Below are 15,661 nucleotides of genomic sequence, written 5' to 3' on the forward strand. Positions count from 1 at the left end.
AGCTTTAATTTTTTAAAATAAAATAAATAATTAATTAAAAATTCACATGGATTTTAATGTACTATCAGTTCTATTTAGAATTTATTAGGGTTTTTTTAATGATTTCTTTAGGATTTGATTAATATTTGGACAAGATTTGGTTAAGATTTAGATAGGGTTTTTATTTTTTTATTTTTTTTATTTTTTTTATTTTTTTTTATTTTTTTAGGATTTAGGGTTTAAAAAATATTATTAGATTTTTATTTTGTAATATTCTAGAATTATTTTAGAACCTTTTATATGATCCTTAAAAATTCTAAAATATTACTTAGAATATTTAGTAGAAGTTTGCAAATTTAAACACAAATCTTTTCATAAATCATTTCACAAACTATAATCATCAATTTGAAAAGATTGAGGCATTCATTCTATGTTCAATAGAACTTTGTGTTTGAATTATAAACTTAGAAGCACAAAAAGGTTGAATCATCAAGTACAACTAAATTAAAATCCAAATGAATATATTTTTCAAGAGTAAAATTTAGATCTAGTAACAAGCCCAGCATTTATTTGTTTTGGAAAGGTGTCCTGTATTTGTCTATAAAGTTTTCACAAAAAGAGGAACATTTCCATGTGAATTAGTTGTCGAAGTATTCAAATTTACACCAACTTCACATAATTTTCAAGATGTTTATGGCTCTCAAGTTCTGACTTGGTTTAAAGAGACACTAACTAAGCTGTAATATTACATGCCATGTTCATTTAAGGATGTCAAGTAAAATCTGCTGCATCACTGCAGAAGTCTCACTCGGCGTATCACATGGCATCTGATGTAAACGATGTTCATCTACACCATGAAAGGCGTTGGAAGATGAATCCAATCACGCTATGAAGGAAGATTAATGAAATTGCTTCACCAAGTGCCCAGCTTTAAAACCAATGTGAAGAAATGATGCATAGCAGCGACGATAATTGATTTAATTTCAGGATAAAAACCAACGAAGTTATGCCAGGAATTGCGATAATATACCCATATGTGGATGAGAAATGAAAGCATTTAAAAATGGATGGGCTGCCCGAAATATGCTTTTGCGCAACCATGAGAGGCTTTAAGTGCACTTGTTCACCTCGCACTATTATTCATTTCATTAGTACAAGTTGAAAAGAATATCAACCATATCGCCCCATCTTTATTCTGCATAGAACGATGTTGCGTCCATACAAATGGGATGCTAACCAAGGTATATAGATGAGTCCGTAAGCCTTGCACAGAAGATTCAGCCAAAGAAAAAGGACAACCTTGCCGAACGAATCGTGGTTCCAAACATGCAGAAGAAGCATATCTTGGCTGGCATCTTCGATCTGGAATTCAAAGCTTTCGTCCCATACTGGATTCAAGTTGCTGTGTATAACCTGTCGGTCAAGAGTACTTATCCTGTAAACCTCATACTAAGGAACTATTTGAGAACTCTGATACATGCTAACTTCAAATACTGATTCTATCGTGTACATGCATTTTCATTCAAGGTCAACATTAGAGCCAGAATTATCATACCGTGGTTTTCTTTCTCAATCGCTTATGTTTGATCATGCAGAGAACCACATACGGGTCACTCTTGCGGTGGAAATCGGTGGAAAGAAGGTTCTCAGCACGTACCACTGTGACCGTCAATATCCCCACGAATCAGCTCCCACATTCTTCCCTTGCGAGAGAACCTTACAAAAAACCAACACTAGGACTCAGACTTGGTGCAGTAAAGTTTCTGTTCACCACTTCGTCATTTCAGGTGATTGTATTGTCTAAAATAAATTAATCAACTACCTGCTACTCAAGCAACTGATTCTTCTTCTGTTCCATCTCTCTAAATCCAAGGTCGGAAGAGAATCTCTTGCAACAGCTTGAAAGCTCTGAATTTCTTCCCTATCATAACTTCAATAAAGAAACTCAATATTTACCTGCACCTAGATGCGCATCTAGAAGTGAGCATCCCATAATATGATGGCCCCTCATTCCTCCTTGAAAAAGCTTGCGTGTAGGACAATTGGACTCTCGGACAATTTCGTGACTTGAAGTTCAACGTGAGTCTATTTACAATATCTATCCTTGAAAATTTCGTGCTACTACCTAAATTAGCCCTCCTATCAACTTTTCAACTCATTTAGTCCTTTAGAGGCCAAGGAAATCAGAGACAGTCGGAGGATACGTAGGACATAAGTTCACCTGTCCCCTGTACTTGCCGTCATGCAAGCTACCGTGACATTGCGTACCCTCGTAAATTTTTGGCCATCGTTCTGTGATTCGTCCCTCCTAAAGTGCCTAAAAACCATGAGTATGTTAGAACGATTTCGAAAATAGCAGTGAAATTTCTTTAAGATTGTACTCAAGAGGTGGATAAGCACTAAGTAGAGAAGTTATCACCTGCAAGAAAAATTGACAGTAACCCAACACCTGAAATTCTTGAGGGGCCGCTTCATCGAGCAAAACAACCATAACTTTTCCATCTTCCAAGTCATCAAACTCCAGCTCAAAGAATTCATTCCATATCGGATTATTCTCGCGTCTCTGGAACAAACCAGAGATGATGACATCATTCATTCACCTGTTTCAGGGTCTGGACTATCTTGCGCTGGTTAAGTCTTTCTTATCCAGGTGAATGAAACTTTTGTTACAGCAAGAACGTATAATTAAAATGATTTAAGTATTCCTCTCCTAAGGCAAAAAGGAGTTGCAAGTCACAATAATCACACAAATCACAAATCATCAACAGTTTTGTTTCGTCACTTCCGAAGAGACCTCATACAAAAATCATTAACCTGAGGGTTAGGGCGTTACATGTTCCTTACATTAGTCATGCTCTTCCTTATATGCCCTGGAATAGAATGGATGTATACCAAAGCAAAGGGGTCAGGGGGCTTTCCTCTGTCCCTAAGGTCCCTTCCTTGCACCAATCTTAGGTCAAGGATTCCAAGAGGTGGTTTTGCGCCCGCACCTGGTGCTGCAAAAAACGCTGCATTTCTTCGTGGGCACAAAAAGCGCCGGAATCTAGTGGATAAAATTATAAGTTAATATTGAACATGACTAACTGCATTGCGATCCTCTGATGGACATTACAGTAATTAATTAACTTCTTCGATGTGAACAACCCAAAAGGGATAAGAACAGCAATCGTACTTCGTAGAACCGTCAACGGCAGATGTACGAATTATTGGAATGCAAATTCACCTAGGCCAGCTTAAGGATTCTATCACCGCAGATTGAACCATGAGCTGGTATGCACCCACATCCAGAGGATCAAAATGGGTACAAGAAGGTTTGCACAACATATCCACTTCTGAGGACCTGGTTCATAACGAGTTTACAACATCGACCACACGTATGCTTAAGATCTCCATCGGAGGCTATAATATCCGTGGGAGACTTTATCTACGCTCTCCCGGATTCAACAATTCCGAAAAGAAACAAAAATTTCAGAATTCTCAACCAGATCTAACATGGAGCTTTTGCACCATACCGGGAACATTTGAGATATCTCCTCCAACAACCATAACAACAAAATCAAATTTTTTTCTGATCCAAGCATGAGGAAAAATCAGATTTTAGAAAAGACAAACTGAAACATACAAATGCCTGTTCATTCTGAAACATCCTCCATGCCCCTAATATTGTACATAACTCAGCATCCTTACTTATGCCAAAAACAGGTATGATATTACAGATCAGTCTGCATTGTACCCTCGATTGAGCACTAAATCGGTGAACGGGGAAATTGGCAATGCTGAACCTCTGGACTAAGGGAGAGTAGACTGAAAGTCTTATTAGTAATGCTGACATGAGCTTCCGACACACTGAAAGTAAAGTCCATCTAGAACTATAAGCACAAACTGGATGCTGTCAAGAATGTCAGAAAGGATAATAAGCTAAGCAATGCCCGCCCATGCATTCATAGAAATTGAATAATTTCCGCATGCCTTTTTCCTGATTGAGTAAGTGACAGCTCCAAATCCAGGTAGCTCGTCCACCAACGGCTTATAAATAAAACGAAATACACCCTTTATGTGTATATCTTTTACCTTCAACAAACACATGCACACTTGATAAGTGCAAGCATGCATTGCATTTACGTAATTCAAGGTGTGAATCCATGATACAAACTACAAACATGAATGACTCTTGTTAGAATGTCAATTTCAACAGCATAAACTGGTGTAAGAATGGAATGAATTGTACCTGGAGAGGGAAAGATACGCCCATTATTGTTGACACCGATAGTGTGCAACTTGCGTTACCAAACCATCGTGTGTTCACATCAGTTGAAATCTCTTTCGGATCCAAACTCAGAAAAATTGTTAAATTGTGGCAACAAATGATGCTCAAATGACAAAAGCAAAGTCTGGAAAGGATTAACATGATCTAGAGGGTTAAGTAACATCATCTAGAAGAATAAGTGGCATCATCTAGAGGATTGAGTACATGTCCAAAGTTATTGGACATGCAGAAGTTCATGATACGATCCATCATTGTAGCTCAAATCAATTTTGACATGGTTTAAAGGACTCGAGCCAAACCTTCAAATTGAGGTGCAACTGATCCAAGTGTAAGCTCATGGAAAGAGACTAAATTGACGAAACTAGGCTTGTGTGAATCAAGATAGGGCTCCCAGCGCTTCATTAGCATTTTTGAGTAAGCCTGCCTCATTACTTTCGCAGAAACATGCAAATGACCTTCCATACTATACACTGGTTGCACAATATTCAATAGACCAAAGCACGGCCAACATACGTTGGTCGAAGTGCACAGAATTTTACGTATAACTGCACAACTGAAAAATGTGATTCGTTGATATGTTCATACCTCGTTGAAGAAGGGCCATATCTTTTTGATGACAGAATTCAGCCATTCAACCAGCCTAATTGCCAATAAACTGGATTAGCTAAGCTTTTTAGATCACTTCGAGACTCTATATTCACAATAAAAGTAACTATTAGATTCCATGAAGGTGAAGAGCAATTCGATGTTGCAAGTCAAAACGAACTATTTTGTCACCTAAATTCGAGAGGGTCGGAAGCTGAATACATGTGAGGTGGGGTAAACTCAGTTCGTAATTTTGTTTAGAAAGTATTCAAGTTCATGCTTGACACGAAGCTCAAATTACAAACAACCCTAGGATCAATGCTACATTGCACACATGTCAGCAAAAGTGAAGGGACTAATAACCTTGTCGAGGTCACTGAATTCAATCCATCGAGGAAGTACTGATTTTGGAAACAGGGACCAGTAGTCGTCCTTGTTCATTTCAGATATCATGTGAATAAGGCCTGTCTGTCGACATGTAAGGCGTATCAATATGAGGATATGAATCATAGAGGTATCTATATGGGTGTCATACATGAGCTCTCGTCTGCAGTGTTGCAAAGCTAAATGAAAGTTACGAGGAAAACGAAAAGAAGTATTCAAGGAAATTTACGAACAACTTAAGTGTATAAAGTAAGAGCAGTTGTAATGGCTTTTCGTAAGAACGAACTTTCATTCGACGCTTGTGTGACCGGCTGGTTTGGCAATGGCTGAATGCCACCAACCCTAGGCCTGCAATGAACCCAGGAACAACACCTAACAGTAATAGTGCTGATGTACTCCTTAGTAAGAAAGAAGGAACCGTCCCAATAAGGAAGATGTCGACTGCTTCGCGTCCTAATCGCTCGTCGGGTGCAAGATACAGGTGCAGCATCAATCCGAAATAATCCCACATTTGTCGAAAGTATGATAACAAAGCAAGCCATATTGGCTCTACTGCTTGACCCGTAAGATCCATCAGCCATATCACAGAATCACGCAATGTATCTTAAACTTTCCTAATGCTTTCCATGCCGTGGTTATGTGGAAACTTAATTCAGAGAGATAGTCGAAGGTGTAGGAGTGAATATGTGGGTCATCCAGCAACTTCACCTCCAAGCCGTTGCACTCTTCGTATATTCTTCAACTCTTTAACAGAAACTCCATATTAAGTGCTGATGAATTATGACGCGTCGCTGAAGGAGTAAACCTCGGCATTATCATTGTAAACTACTCTCTAGGGCTAATTCTTAGTATCCTTCAGAACAATGCCTCTCCTCTCACATGAGAAAGAAACAGCTGCTGCCCTTGGTAACAGTAAGGACTTGATGCCAATCTAAACATAGCACTAGCCGAGTACCTACAATGAGGTAGTCAACAAGGCAAACAGCCCCATCATCCATTACAGTGGAAACTTCTGCAGCAATGGACACATATCAACTTACCCAATCAAATCCAGAACTATGAACAATTCCAACCTTCATTGCCATTAGAGGTACGAGATAGCAGAAGCACATGAAACGCCCAATTCTTTGCATGATAAGTTGATGGTATACTTAAAATGTATGTCAAATTTAAAGTAAGTTTGACTGATCCACACCAGAAAACTGATTTCGTCATTCAAAACCCATCAATCTGACTGGTTTCAATACACAAACTCAAAAATAGAAAAGCGAGTAAGTTCATTAGCAAAAATGATCATATGTACAAAGGAAAGTCGCCTTTAACTCCTGCCCCTCACATTCTTAAAAACCTAGTCATGCCTTGCCACAGGACTAGAAGTGCCGAGGAGACTTCACACTCTTGTATTGTTCGAAACCAAGTTGCGCAAAACTGTTGTCCAACGTCAACGTCCTTCACTTATCCTTCTCAGAAAATCAACCGAATAAGCACACCTGGGTGCAACACGAAACCTAGTCACCTCACAATTCTTAAGTGTACAACTCAGCCTAAGCATCGAAAAGACATCCCCCAGCACGACACACTGCGGAACTCTCAGATTACACACAACAGAAGAAGGTCGAAACACCGCCAGTTCATGAAATATGACAAGTAAGACCCCATGGATTCAAAATCATCTGCAAAATGCTTAACAAACGCAACGGTGGGACCACCAACTCATCCATTGGGTGAGACAGTTGGAACAAACGGTGCCAATGGGCGTGGTATCCGACGACCGCGGGCACCCTGCGCTCGCTGGTCTTACGGGTAAGCACACAAGCAGGGCGGGGCCTTCGACAATCAATAATTTTCTGCCATCGTCCCGTCCCCTGTTTGATTCTTCGCCGATTAAGTTCTCCCGACAGCGGGAGCGTGGATCATTCCTTACGTTGCTGTGCTTCACTTCCCCGTGAGTGGCTTCCCATCGAACCATCCCGATTTGGTTGATTGGATTGTCCTTCCGCTGAGAGCAGTGGTTGCCGGTTTGGTTCGGATTCCGAGGTAAGAGGTGCGAGTTTCGGTGGTTGGGTCTGTTTGCGGGGATCGTCGGCAGCGATATCCGGAGTCTGTGTAATTGCGGAATATTGAAGGTATTTTCTTTTCTCAGCAAGACAGTTAGGTTTGGTCTTGGTTTGGTTTCCGTTGGTTGACTTTCTATGGAAGATTAGGGTGATGAGGGTGGGCGTTTTTATTTATTTATTTATTTATTTTTCGCCTTTCTTCTGGATGTCATGATTGTTGTTGAGCTTTATATGTGCGTGTAGTAGTTCTGCGATAGAGTGTATGCATGTTATTCGTGAGGTGGCGGAGAAGAGGCAGGATGGGTGAGTTTGGTAGTGTAAGGTTTGTGGATGTGAGTGGGGGACTGAAGTAAGTTTGAATTCAGGGCGCGTGTGAAGAGCGTGCAATCATGAAGCGCGGAGACCATTTGCAGCAAGCGGCTGCTCCGCTGAACAACTACCAATTCGACTTCGGGCTGCCGGGTATGCCGAAGCCGAGCGGGAGTTTGAAAGAGCAGAGGGCGCAATCGCAGAGTTCCACAGCGCAAGCATCCGCAGGTTGGTCCGCCTCTCCGGGAGGGTGGTCGAGCGGGTCTGGGTCAGACGCGGCGTTCAATTTTCTTGGGGGAGGTAGTGTGGGAGGAGGTAGTGTTGGAGGAGGTCCTAAGCGTGACGGAGGTGGTGACGGTATTTCTCAGAAGGGGTATGGTGTGTCGAGTGCATACGATTTTTTTGGGCAGTCTAGTCCGGCGGGAAGAGGAGGTGGTGGTGGGTATTACGGGAGTGCGAGGCCACAAGTCGGCAATGTGAGCGGGGTGAGTAGCTTCACGAACCAAACAGGGTCGCAGGGGATTAAGGGAGGAGCGGATGTGTCCGGGAACGGTTGGGGCCTATCCACGGCGTCCAAACTAGCGTCCGCAGGAATTCCTGGGTACAAACCGTCAAGTAAAGAGGATGTGTTTGGGGACTTGCTGGGTGGTGCGTTAGGTGGCAAGTCGTCGGCTCCGTTGAAGCAGCAGCAGCAGCAGCAGAATGTGGCAGCAGGGAATGGAGGCTCCGGAATGGGCAGGATGGGGGCAGCAATGCCAGAGGTGACGATGGCTCCGGCGCGAGAGACGAAGGGTGCGGCAGCGAAACCGGCACCATTCTCATACACTGCGATGTTCAAGAGCCCGTCATCGTTCAAGCCGAAGGCTGCGGCGACGCCAATGGCAGAGGTTCGGGGCGGTGATCCGTTTGCGGACATATCGTTCTCGAAGCCTGAGGGAATCGCTCCATCGAGCGACCCGTTTGCTTTTATGGGCAAGCAGCAAAGCGCCCCTCCTCGTGGGGCTCATTCTGCGAGCGTCCCCAGGTCGGATCCATTCGGCAGCTCTGGAGGAGGGGAGCAGTTGGATTCACTTTTCGGGATCGGCTCGTCGAGTTCCGCGTCGAAGGCAGCTCAGGCGCACGATGGGTGGGGCGATGTGTTCGGAGCGGCCGCAGAGGTGCAGTCGTTTGAGAACGAGGCCGCGACAACAGAGCTGGAAGGCGTGGGTGGTGCACCAGTAGGGGTGACGGGCAATTCGGCCTTGGAGAAGGGCACCTGTTTCTACAAGGAAGGGCAGTTCCCGAACGCTATCAAGTGGTTTTCATGGGCGGTGGAGGTGCTGGAGAAGGAGAAGGGAAGCAAGGGTGCCATCGTAGAAGTGCTAACGAAGAGGATGTCGTGCTTCAAGGAAATTGGCGAAATGAAGAAGGCAATAGCAGACTGCACAAAGGTATGTGTGGGCTTGGGGAGGTGAAGGACATGGGTGTGTTTGTGTACGTAACAGGGAAGGGGTGCATTTGACGAGTTCACATAACGAGTAGTGTTCGGGATTGTGGTTGCAAGTCGGTCGTAGAACAGGGTCATGAAATTTGTGCACTAAACAGGAAGCATGGGTGGTTGTTATAGGTGGAGCTGAGTGATTGGCAGGAGTGGAAGAGTGATGTTTGTGATCTAAGCATTAGGTGTGTGACAGAACATTATTGTTGTATGCATGTGTTCGTGTGTGTTCGATCGACTGACGCTGTTTTGCGAGAACGATGTGTTGTTCAGGCATGTGAATTGGAACCAGGCAGTGTGGAGCTGCTGATGCAGCGAGCGCACTTGTACGAGAGCTGTGAGAAGATCAAGCTGGGGATCGCGGACTTGCGGGAAGTAATGAAGATACAACCCGGGCATCGCGTGGCGTCTCAGACGCTTGCAAGGCTGCAGAAGATGCTTTGATGAGGTTGGCACCGCTCATGTGGAGACTTCGTACATCTGCGAACAGAACTTCTGGAGCTACCACCCCTCATCGAGCTCCGCGACTCACAGCTGGGGTTAGAAGAAAATCGGCAGCACATTGTGTTGTGAATTCAGATTACCGCCGCGGGTATGAGTAAGTGTAAGTGTAAGTGTAAGTGAATAGATACGCTGATGGCGCACTTGTATGAGAGCTGGTTTTAGGGGTAGGAAAGCGGGGCGAATGGAATCATGGAGACTGTAAAGTAGTACTGGTTGTTTGTGCTTGTCGCGAACATGTCAGATGTGGGATATTGGGTGTGGTTGGCGCAACTTGTAAAGCCATGAATGCATTTTTTGGTACCAGTGTGTTGTGTCTGGTCTTGAGTAGCGTTGAGTTGGTATTGGAAGGAGATAACTGAATACTATTTCCTTCAGCTTTTCTTTTGCGTTGCTTGTGCACTTGCTATGGAACTGACAACAGCCTTATTTGACTTGTGGAAAGTCTGAGAAGAAGTACCCAAATCTGTGTAAATTAGGTACTGTGCGAACTCTATGAAAAGGATGACGGATATTGCATTAACCTTCAATGTGAATGAAATTGTTGAAGAGTTTTCTTTGAATTAATCTTATCCTAAATATGAGGTGCACCAGAAGTCAAATGGAGAGACTTTTAAGCTTGTGTACGAATTAACAGACGTGGTCACTAAAGTTTTATTTTTCCTTGAAGGCTTTGATGCTGTCAGCTTTGATCTACCTGATGCAGGCTTGGATATATGTTATTTTTTCAAACGTTCTTCACCTAATATGACGTGACTTTTGTAGGCTGTCATGTGCGAAGAGCTTTCAGTAGGTCATGTGTTGTGTATCTACCACACTATCAATAGGTTGTGAGGAGGTTGCAGACCTGCAAAAGTTTCAAGATGGAGATTGTTCCGGAGTTTATTTAAATGGAACTTGTGTAAGTTGAAATTGAGATGCGAAGGAACTGTGTCATTTATTCTTTACATTCTAACTTCATGACTTAAAACCACGCTCTTGAAATACAGTAAAACTCCTTAATTTTTATAGAATCCATATTTGGAACAAATTAGTTCATTTAGTTTTTGATGATTAGTACAATAGAATATGGGTTTCTTTGATTACATCATGAAGAAAAGATAATATATGTTTATATATATATATATATATATAGGGAAATGTTCAAAATGACCCATCCATTTACTAAATGGGCCCACCTTATTGTGGGAATAAGATGGAATGAGGGGGGTTGGGATGAGAGTTGGAACTAGGCTTGGGACAAAGAAGATTAGGAACCAAGGGGATGAGGGTTGGGAACGAGGGGGTTGAGATGAGAGCCATGATATTTTTTGGAGATGATTCATTTTCTAATGATGGTTATGATAGGATGGTTTGATTTAGTAAATGGGTGGGATATTTAAACATTCTCATGTATATATATGTCTATATATATATATATATATATATGTCTATATATATATATATTTTTTAAAAAAAATTATATGATATATACATTTATACACAAACATACATGTGTGTGTGATTAATTACAAGTGTAAATATAAAAAATTCAACATACACTTGCATATGAAACTATCAAGAGTTTGTTTTTTTTTTAACTGTAATTTTGAAATATCTTCTTATGAACTTCCTAGAACATGTTGATCTTACAAAAAGCATTATTTGTTAGATATATGATACACATATTCTCATGTACAAGCATTTGGCTAAATACATAAGTGTATTCGTGAACCACATATTGAAGAATTAATGAAGTAGAAATAAAAGATATCCATAATAAAAACATGTTTGCAAGTTTGTTAATTAGGTCACTTATTTAAAAACACATAATGTTTAAAATTTTTGAATACAATACCAAAAAACAATAGAACATGCTATCACTGTCAGACTTGATTGTTTTGTAAAACACAATATTTTAATGAAAAAATAATACTTGTTCACTTAAAAGTCATAATTTGAACACAATTTTAAAATCCAAAGGAACTCAATTATACATGATTGCGGATAGCAAAAATATTCAAACCGGAAATAATGCATTGACGGCTGTGGGATTTGAACCCACGCCCTTTCGGACTGGAGCCTAAATCCAGCGCCTTAGACCACTCGGCCAAACCGTCCCAACTGAAAGAAACAGATGCTTAGGATGAGTTCTTACCGTTATATAATGTAAGATCAGTTCACCTTTCTTGTCGTAGCATGCGAGCAGGATAATTAGTCGATGCAATGTAGACGATCTTAGCACATGACAACACATTTGAGACTAAGGACTGGCACGCGCAAACGTGTGTTTCGATAAATTACTTAAAAACATTAATAACACATAGACCACATTTTGACGTAGACGAATCCCAAAAAAGTAATGCTCTTCGAAACGCCACTGGGACCAAGATATCTGTGATCACAGAAGCTGCATGACCAACGTCTGTTTCTCTACAATTTGACGTAGTTTTGAAGAAAAATGCATCGAGGGGGTGATTCTAAGCTTAGACCATGGCATTTGAGTTACAACAAGAATTACATGTTAGAGACATGAGCTAGAAGGGCTATGGAGAAACGAAACCCTAACTTGTAGATGGGTATCTCGCATGTTACACCTCCCTGAAGACCACTTGCCTAGATTCTCTCCAACAAATTCGAAGATTACAGCGATCGGTCACTTACCAGTGTACGAAGGGTCAGAATCTAGTGTGTTTGCACAGTGTGTCTCCCGCTCTTCTAATTGGAATTAGCACGAGATGTCCGCCGTCCAGGGAAAATCCAAAACCCAGTTCTTCCACAATCTCATGAAGGCAAAGCGTCCATGCCTTCCAATAATTGACCAGGAGAAAACGCTCATCGAGACAAGGAAAACTTCCCAAACCATGTGATATGACAACAAGGAAATCGCTAATTATCCACAATGACACCCTTGTAGACAGACAGCGAGCAATGCAACCACGACAAGGCTTCCGATTTGATTTCATGCGCGTCAATAACAAACAGATCCATGCTACTTTGCTTCTGATACAATTGACCTTAAACCTCAATTGTCCCGTCGATAACAAGCGCTAGAGACTAATAAGAACTATATACCATAATCTGCACCACGCAGCATGTAGGGTTTCGTCTCCTCCAACCCCATATGCGAACCTCGAAAGCATTTCACGAATCCGACAACATAGACTAATGATGCACGATGTGTAGTACTCTTCCAACTGCCGCAATTCCTTATCGCTTGGATGACGCTTTGGCGCCCTTCTTCCCCTCGGCCTGTCGTCTCGCCAGTAGCCGTTGGCTCGGCTTCTCGGCATACATGGGTTCCAACCACGTCAGCGGATGACGGTTGAAGAAAGGCCAGTCGGGAACTGTCACGATAAACGTCACTACCACTCCAGCAAGATAAATATAAAGCATGAAAGTGAAGGAGCCGAGGACATAGCCCACAATGAAAGCCACCACCGCAGATCCCAGAAGAAAGTACTGCATCAGTTGCTCAGCTAACCTCTGCCCCTCCCAATCCATGGCTTCGACAATCCCTTCCCACCCTCAAACACGATGCTCACTCTGTACACCAGCGAAAACTTGACAATCGCGATTGTGGGTACACGAGACCCCACGCCTGCGAGAAATTCGTCTTCGTCCTCGCGATGCTTTGTGCGCGTCTCAGCAGCTCCACCATACAGTAAGCGGCATCTCTTTCAAGGTTGCTCCTGATTAAACAAAAATGGAGGGCAATGACTCACACCGACGTCAATGTGTGCTGCTAACGCCGATAGCTGGCAAAAGACGTGCAACGTGAGATCAAAATCTCGCATTATGACCGGAGGCATTCTGGCTTATGGAATTGTCCCGATGTCGCGAGATTTTAGGGTTTGGGTGTCGGTTTCCTCAGCAGGGTGTTTAAAATAGTTTCATCCGTTGTGCATATTTTTGTGGATGCTACTTGTTGAGAAGTTTGAAGAGTGTAAATTATGGTAAACCGCATGTCGAGGTAAGTGTTTACTGTCATGCAGTTCCATGAGCATGTGCATACATATAATAGTACCGGTGTAGCCTAAAATGAAGATTGTTATCTTACATAAACTTTAAAATTAAATATTACAATAATTTAAAATATATATGTTTTTTAAATTATAACTTACAACATTTATTTTCTTTTCCCATGTAATTATTTTGTACATTTATTATTGTATATATATATATATATATATTATATAATAAAATATGATATATGTTGTAATTGATTTCGTTTGGTTTGGAGTAATTTGAATTGATAGTTGCAATCTTTTAAATCATCTCAAGAAGTCTTTTAAAAATATGAAGAATTTGAAAATAATCAAAAATTTGATCAATTAATATATAATAGATAGAATAGAAAGTAGTTAAGATTCTAATATACTACAAGTATAGCAAGCAAAAGATTTTTTTTTTTTAAATTCTTTTAACTTTCTCTACTACATAAATGTTTTTAAGATAAAGCAAATCAATTCAAATGTTAGATATTACCTTGCTATAAATAATTTTAGTGCATACATCTTTGTACAAATATTCAAACTTTAGTTGTACTAATGAAACTTGATATTATTGAATCTTAACATTGTAAAAGTCACTATTAAAGATGGTTTAAAGAATATGTTATTATGATGAGTTTGTTAATACTAAAGAATTTTTTGGCTGAATATAAATATATAAATCCTTAATAGATATCAAAAGACATTGTAGGTTATAAAAAAATTCAAAGAATATTTGATACTTTGAAAGTTTTAAAAAATACTACATTAAAGGTCTTTATAGAACTCATTGCTTTAAGAAGTAATATCATAGATGTGATAGAAATAGTACTAATTTTATAGCATCCATGCAAAAATATAAAGACATTAACTTATATAATGTATCATTAAATTTTAAAGTAAATAAGATTTATCTTATATTAGGAACAAGTCTAATTTTATTAATTTGTAAAAAACAAAGGATCTAAAATACGAGTTTTCCTACATAGTAGGTCCAATATGTGGGCTTGTCTTTTTAATATTTTTTTAAAGATAAGACAAGAATTATAATTAGAAGAAGAAATTTTATGTGGTTCTCTTCTCTTCTATCACATCAAGTTTAATATGCTACCAAAGTTCCATCTAATAAGTTTTATACTAAATTTGAAATAAGTACACTATAAATAGGATAATGTTTTGTTATTGATTTCAAAGGCTAGGAATTCAAGTAGTACCTTGCTCTATCCTTACATGAATCCATCTATATGTGATACAATTTTAGTTTTGCCCAGCTCACTATCTATATGCAACATACTGTGCAAAATCAAGATTGGTATAAATAATGTCAAATCATGATGCAAAGTCATTAGCTAGAAAATTTGATACTAGTTCTTAAGGAATTTGGATACTTTAACTTGGCCTTAAGTTCAATTCCAACTTCTTACACTATAAACTAATTATGTTGACTTTATGTTTTGATCCTTCTTTTATACTAGCACTTGTATTTTAACTCTCTCGAAATCCATTCTCTTGATGCTAGCATTTTGTCTTGGCTTTCACTAAGGCTCTCTTATCTTCTGCTCCCCTCAATTCCAAACTCTAAATTTCTAGGGAGGGGAGCCAAGAATAAATATATATATATATATATACATACATAACTATTAAAGCTGTTCATTATGTATTTATGGATGAAGAAAAAAATTACCATGGTACAAGTTCGGTACCAATTCCTTTGCAGTCTTTTGTTGTCAGCCATACTTTAATTTAAGTTCAATTATTTAAAATTAATCTAATATAAATTTAGGATACAAATGAATAAATAATCAATATTAAAACATTTTATCTTCACAAAATGAAATTTAAGTGAAACAGGTGAAATCCTCAATATGAATGTGACACTCCTATCCACTTCTCAAAATTAAAACCATCACCTTATCAACAATGCTCGTACTTGTGGTAGGCCTGAATTCTCCTTTTGATAATTGCCTCAGCAACTAGTCTTAAACAATATTTTTTTCATGGCAACTAAACTCAGCAAACCTGTACAACCAACATTAGTGTCTGGGGATGAGCTTGACGTTACCCAAAAATCACGTGTATGAAGACACAGTAATAAGGAACAGGAACAGTAAATTATAAACTGTAAATTAAC

General features: G+C 40.0%; 3 protein-coding genes and 1 non-coding gene across 33 annotated transcripts; 1 reads left to right on the top strand and 3 right to left on the bottom strand.

Annotated features, from left to right (window-relative positions):
• Positions 1–1,016: 1,016 nt before the first annotated feature.
• On the bottom strand, positions 1,017–6,421 carry LOC112281561 (uncharacterized). 29 transcript variants are annotated; one of them, XR_016502576.1, is made up of 10 exons: positions 5,502–6,421; positions 5,195–5,299; positions 4,832–4,886; positions 4,208–4,666; positions 2,824–4,050; positions 2,399–2,542; positions 2,201–2,296; positions 1,802–1,941; positions 1,535–1,695; positions 1,017–1,392 (listed from the first exon to the last, which is right to left on the bottom strand). XR_016502576.1 is itself a non-coding variant. In XM_090249657.1 (8 exons), the coding sequence occupies exons 5-8, from the start codon at positions 2,515–2,517 to the stop codon at positions 1,349–1,351; spliced, it is 318 nt and encodes a 105-aa protein (XP_090105783.1). In that variant the 5' UTR covers positions 2,518–2,542; positions 2,872–4,050; positions 4,208–4,886; positions 5,195–5,299; positions 5,502–6,421; the 3' UTR covers positions 1,017–1,348. The 29 variants fall into 29 exon arrangements, 5 of the variants coding, with proteins under 5 accessions (XP_090105783.1, XP_090105782.1, XP_090105780.1 ...); XR_016502575.1 differs by having other exon boundaries at positions 4,208–4,677; XR_016502569.1 differs by having other exon boundaries at positions 4,832–4,937.
• A 640-nt stretch (positions 6,422–7,061) lies between these two features.
• On the top strand, positions 7,062–9,865 carry LOC112281697 (uncharacterized). 2 transcript variants are annotated; one of them, XM_073533743.2, is made up of 4 exons: positions 7,069–7,341; positions 7,638–7,809; positions 8,239–9,011; positions 9,332–9,865. In XM_073533743.2, the coding sequence occupies exons 2-4, from the start codon at positions 7,662–7,664 to the stop codon at positions 9,500–9,502; spliced, it is 1,092 nt and encodes a 363-aa protein (XP_073389844.1). In that variant the 5' UTR covers positions 7,069–7,341; positions 7,638–7,661; the 3' UTR covers positions 9,503–9,865. The 2 variants fall into 2 exon arrangements, with proteins under 2 accessions (XP_024374280.1, XP_073389844.1); XM_024518512.3 differs by having other exon boundaries at positions 7,062–7,341; positions 7,638–9,011.
• A 1,713-nt stretch (positions 9,866–11,578) lies between these two features.
• TRNAL-UAG (transfer RNA leucine (anticodon UAG)) lies at positions 11,579–11,658 on the bottom strand. The gene has a single exon. It is a non-coding gene; the product is annotated as a tRNA-Leu (tRNA).
• Positions 11,659–12,470: 812 nt separating this feature from the next.
• On the bottom strand, positions 12,471–13,379 carry LOC112280985 (signal peptidase complex subunit 1). The gene has a single exon (XM_024517006.3). It carries the CDS (start codon positions 13,040–13,042, stop codon positions 12,749–12,751), a length of 294 nt encoding a protein of 97 aa, XP_024372774.1. The 5' UTR covers positions 13,043–13,379; the 3' UTR covers positions 12,471–12,748.
• Positions 13,380–15,661: the final 2,282 nt, after the last annotated feature.

This window comes from Physcomitrium patens, chromosome 4 (genome assembly GCF_059467195.1).
Source record: "Physcomitrium patens ecotype Gransden chromosome 4, ASM5946719v1, whole genome shotgun sequence".
Taxonomy (NCBI): Eukaryota; Viridiplantae; Streptophyta; class Bryopsida; order Funariales; family Funariaceae; genus Physcomitrium; species Physcomitrium patens.

Coding starts and splice junctions, on each gene's coding strand:
- LOC112281697 (XM_024518512.3), top strand. CDS start 7,662: ATGAAGCGCGGAGACCATTTGCAGCAAGCGGCTGCTCCGCTGAACAAC. Junction 9,012..9,331: donor CAATAGCAGACTGCACAAAG/GTATGTGTGGGC, acceptor TGTGTTGTTCAG/GCATGTGAATTGGAACCAGG.
- LOC112281561 (XM_090249653.1), bottom strand. CDS start 2,571: ATGATGTCATCATCTCTGGTTTGTTCCAGAGACGCGAGAATAATCCGA. Junction 1,696..2,200: donor ACGGCAAGTACAGGGGACAG/GTGAACTTATGT, acceptor GTTTTTTGTAAG/GTTCTCTCGCAAGGGAAGAA. Junction 1,393..1,636: donor GGATATTGACGGTCACAGTG/GTACGTGCTGAG, acceptor CTTGACCGACAG/GTTATACACAGCAACTTGAA.
- LOC112280985 (XM_024517006.3), bottom strand. CDS start 13,042: ATGGATTGGGAGGGGCAGAGGTTAGCTGAGCAACTGATGCAGTACTTT.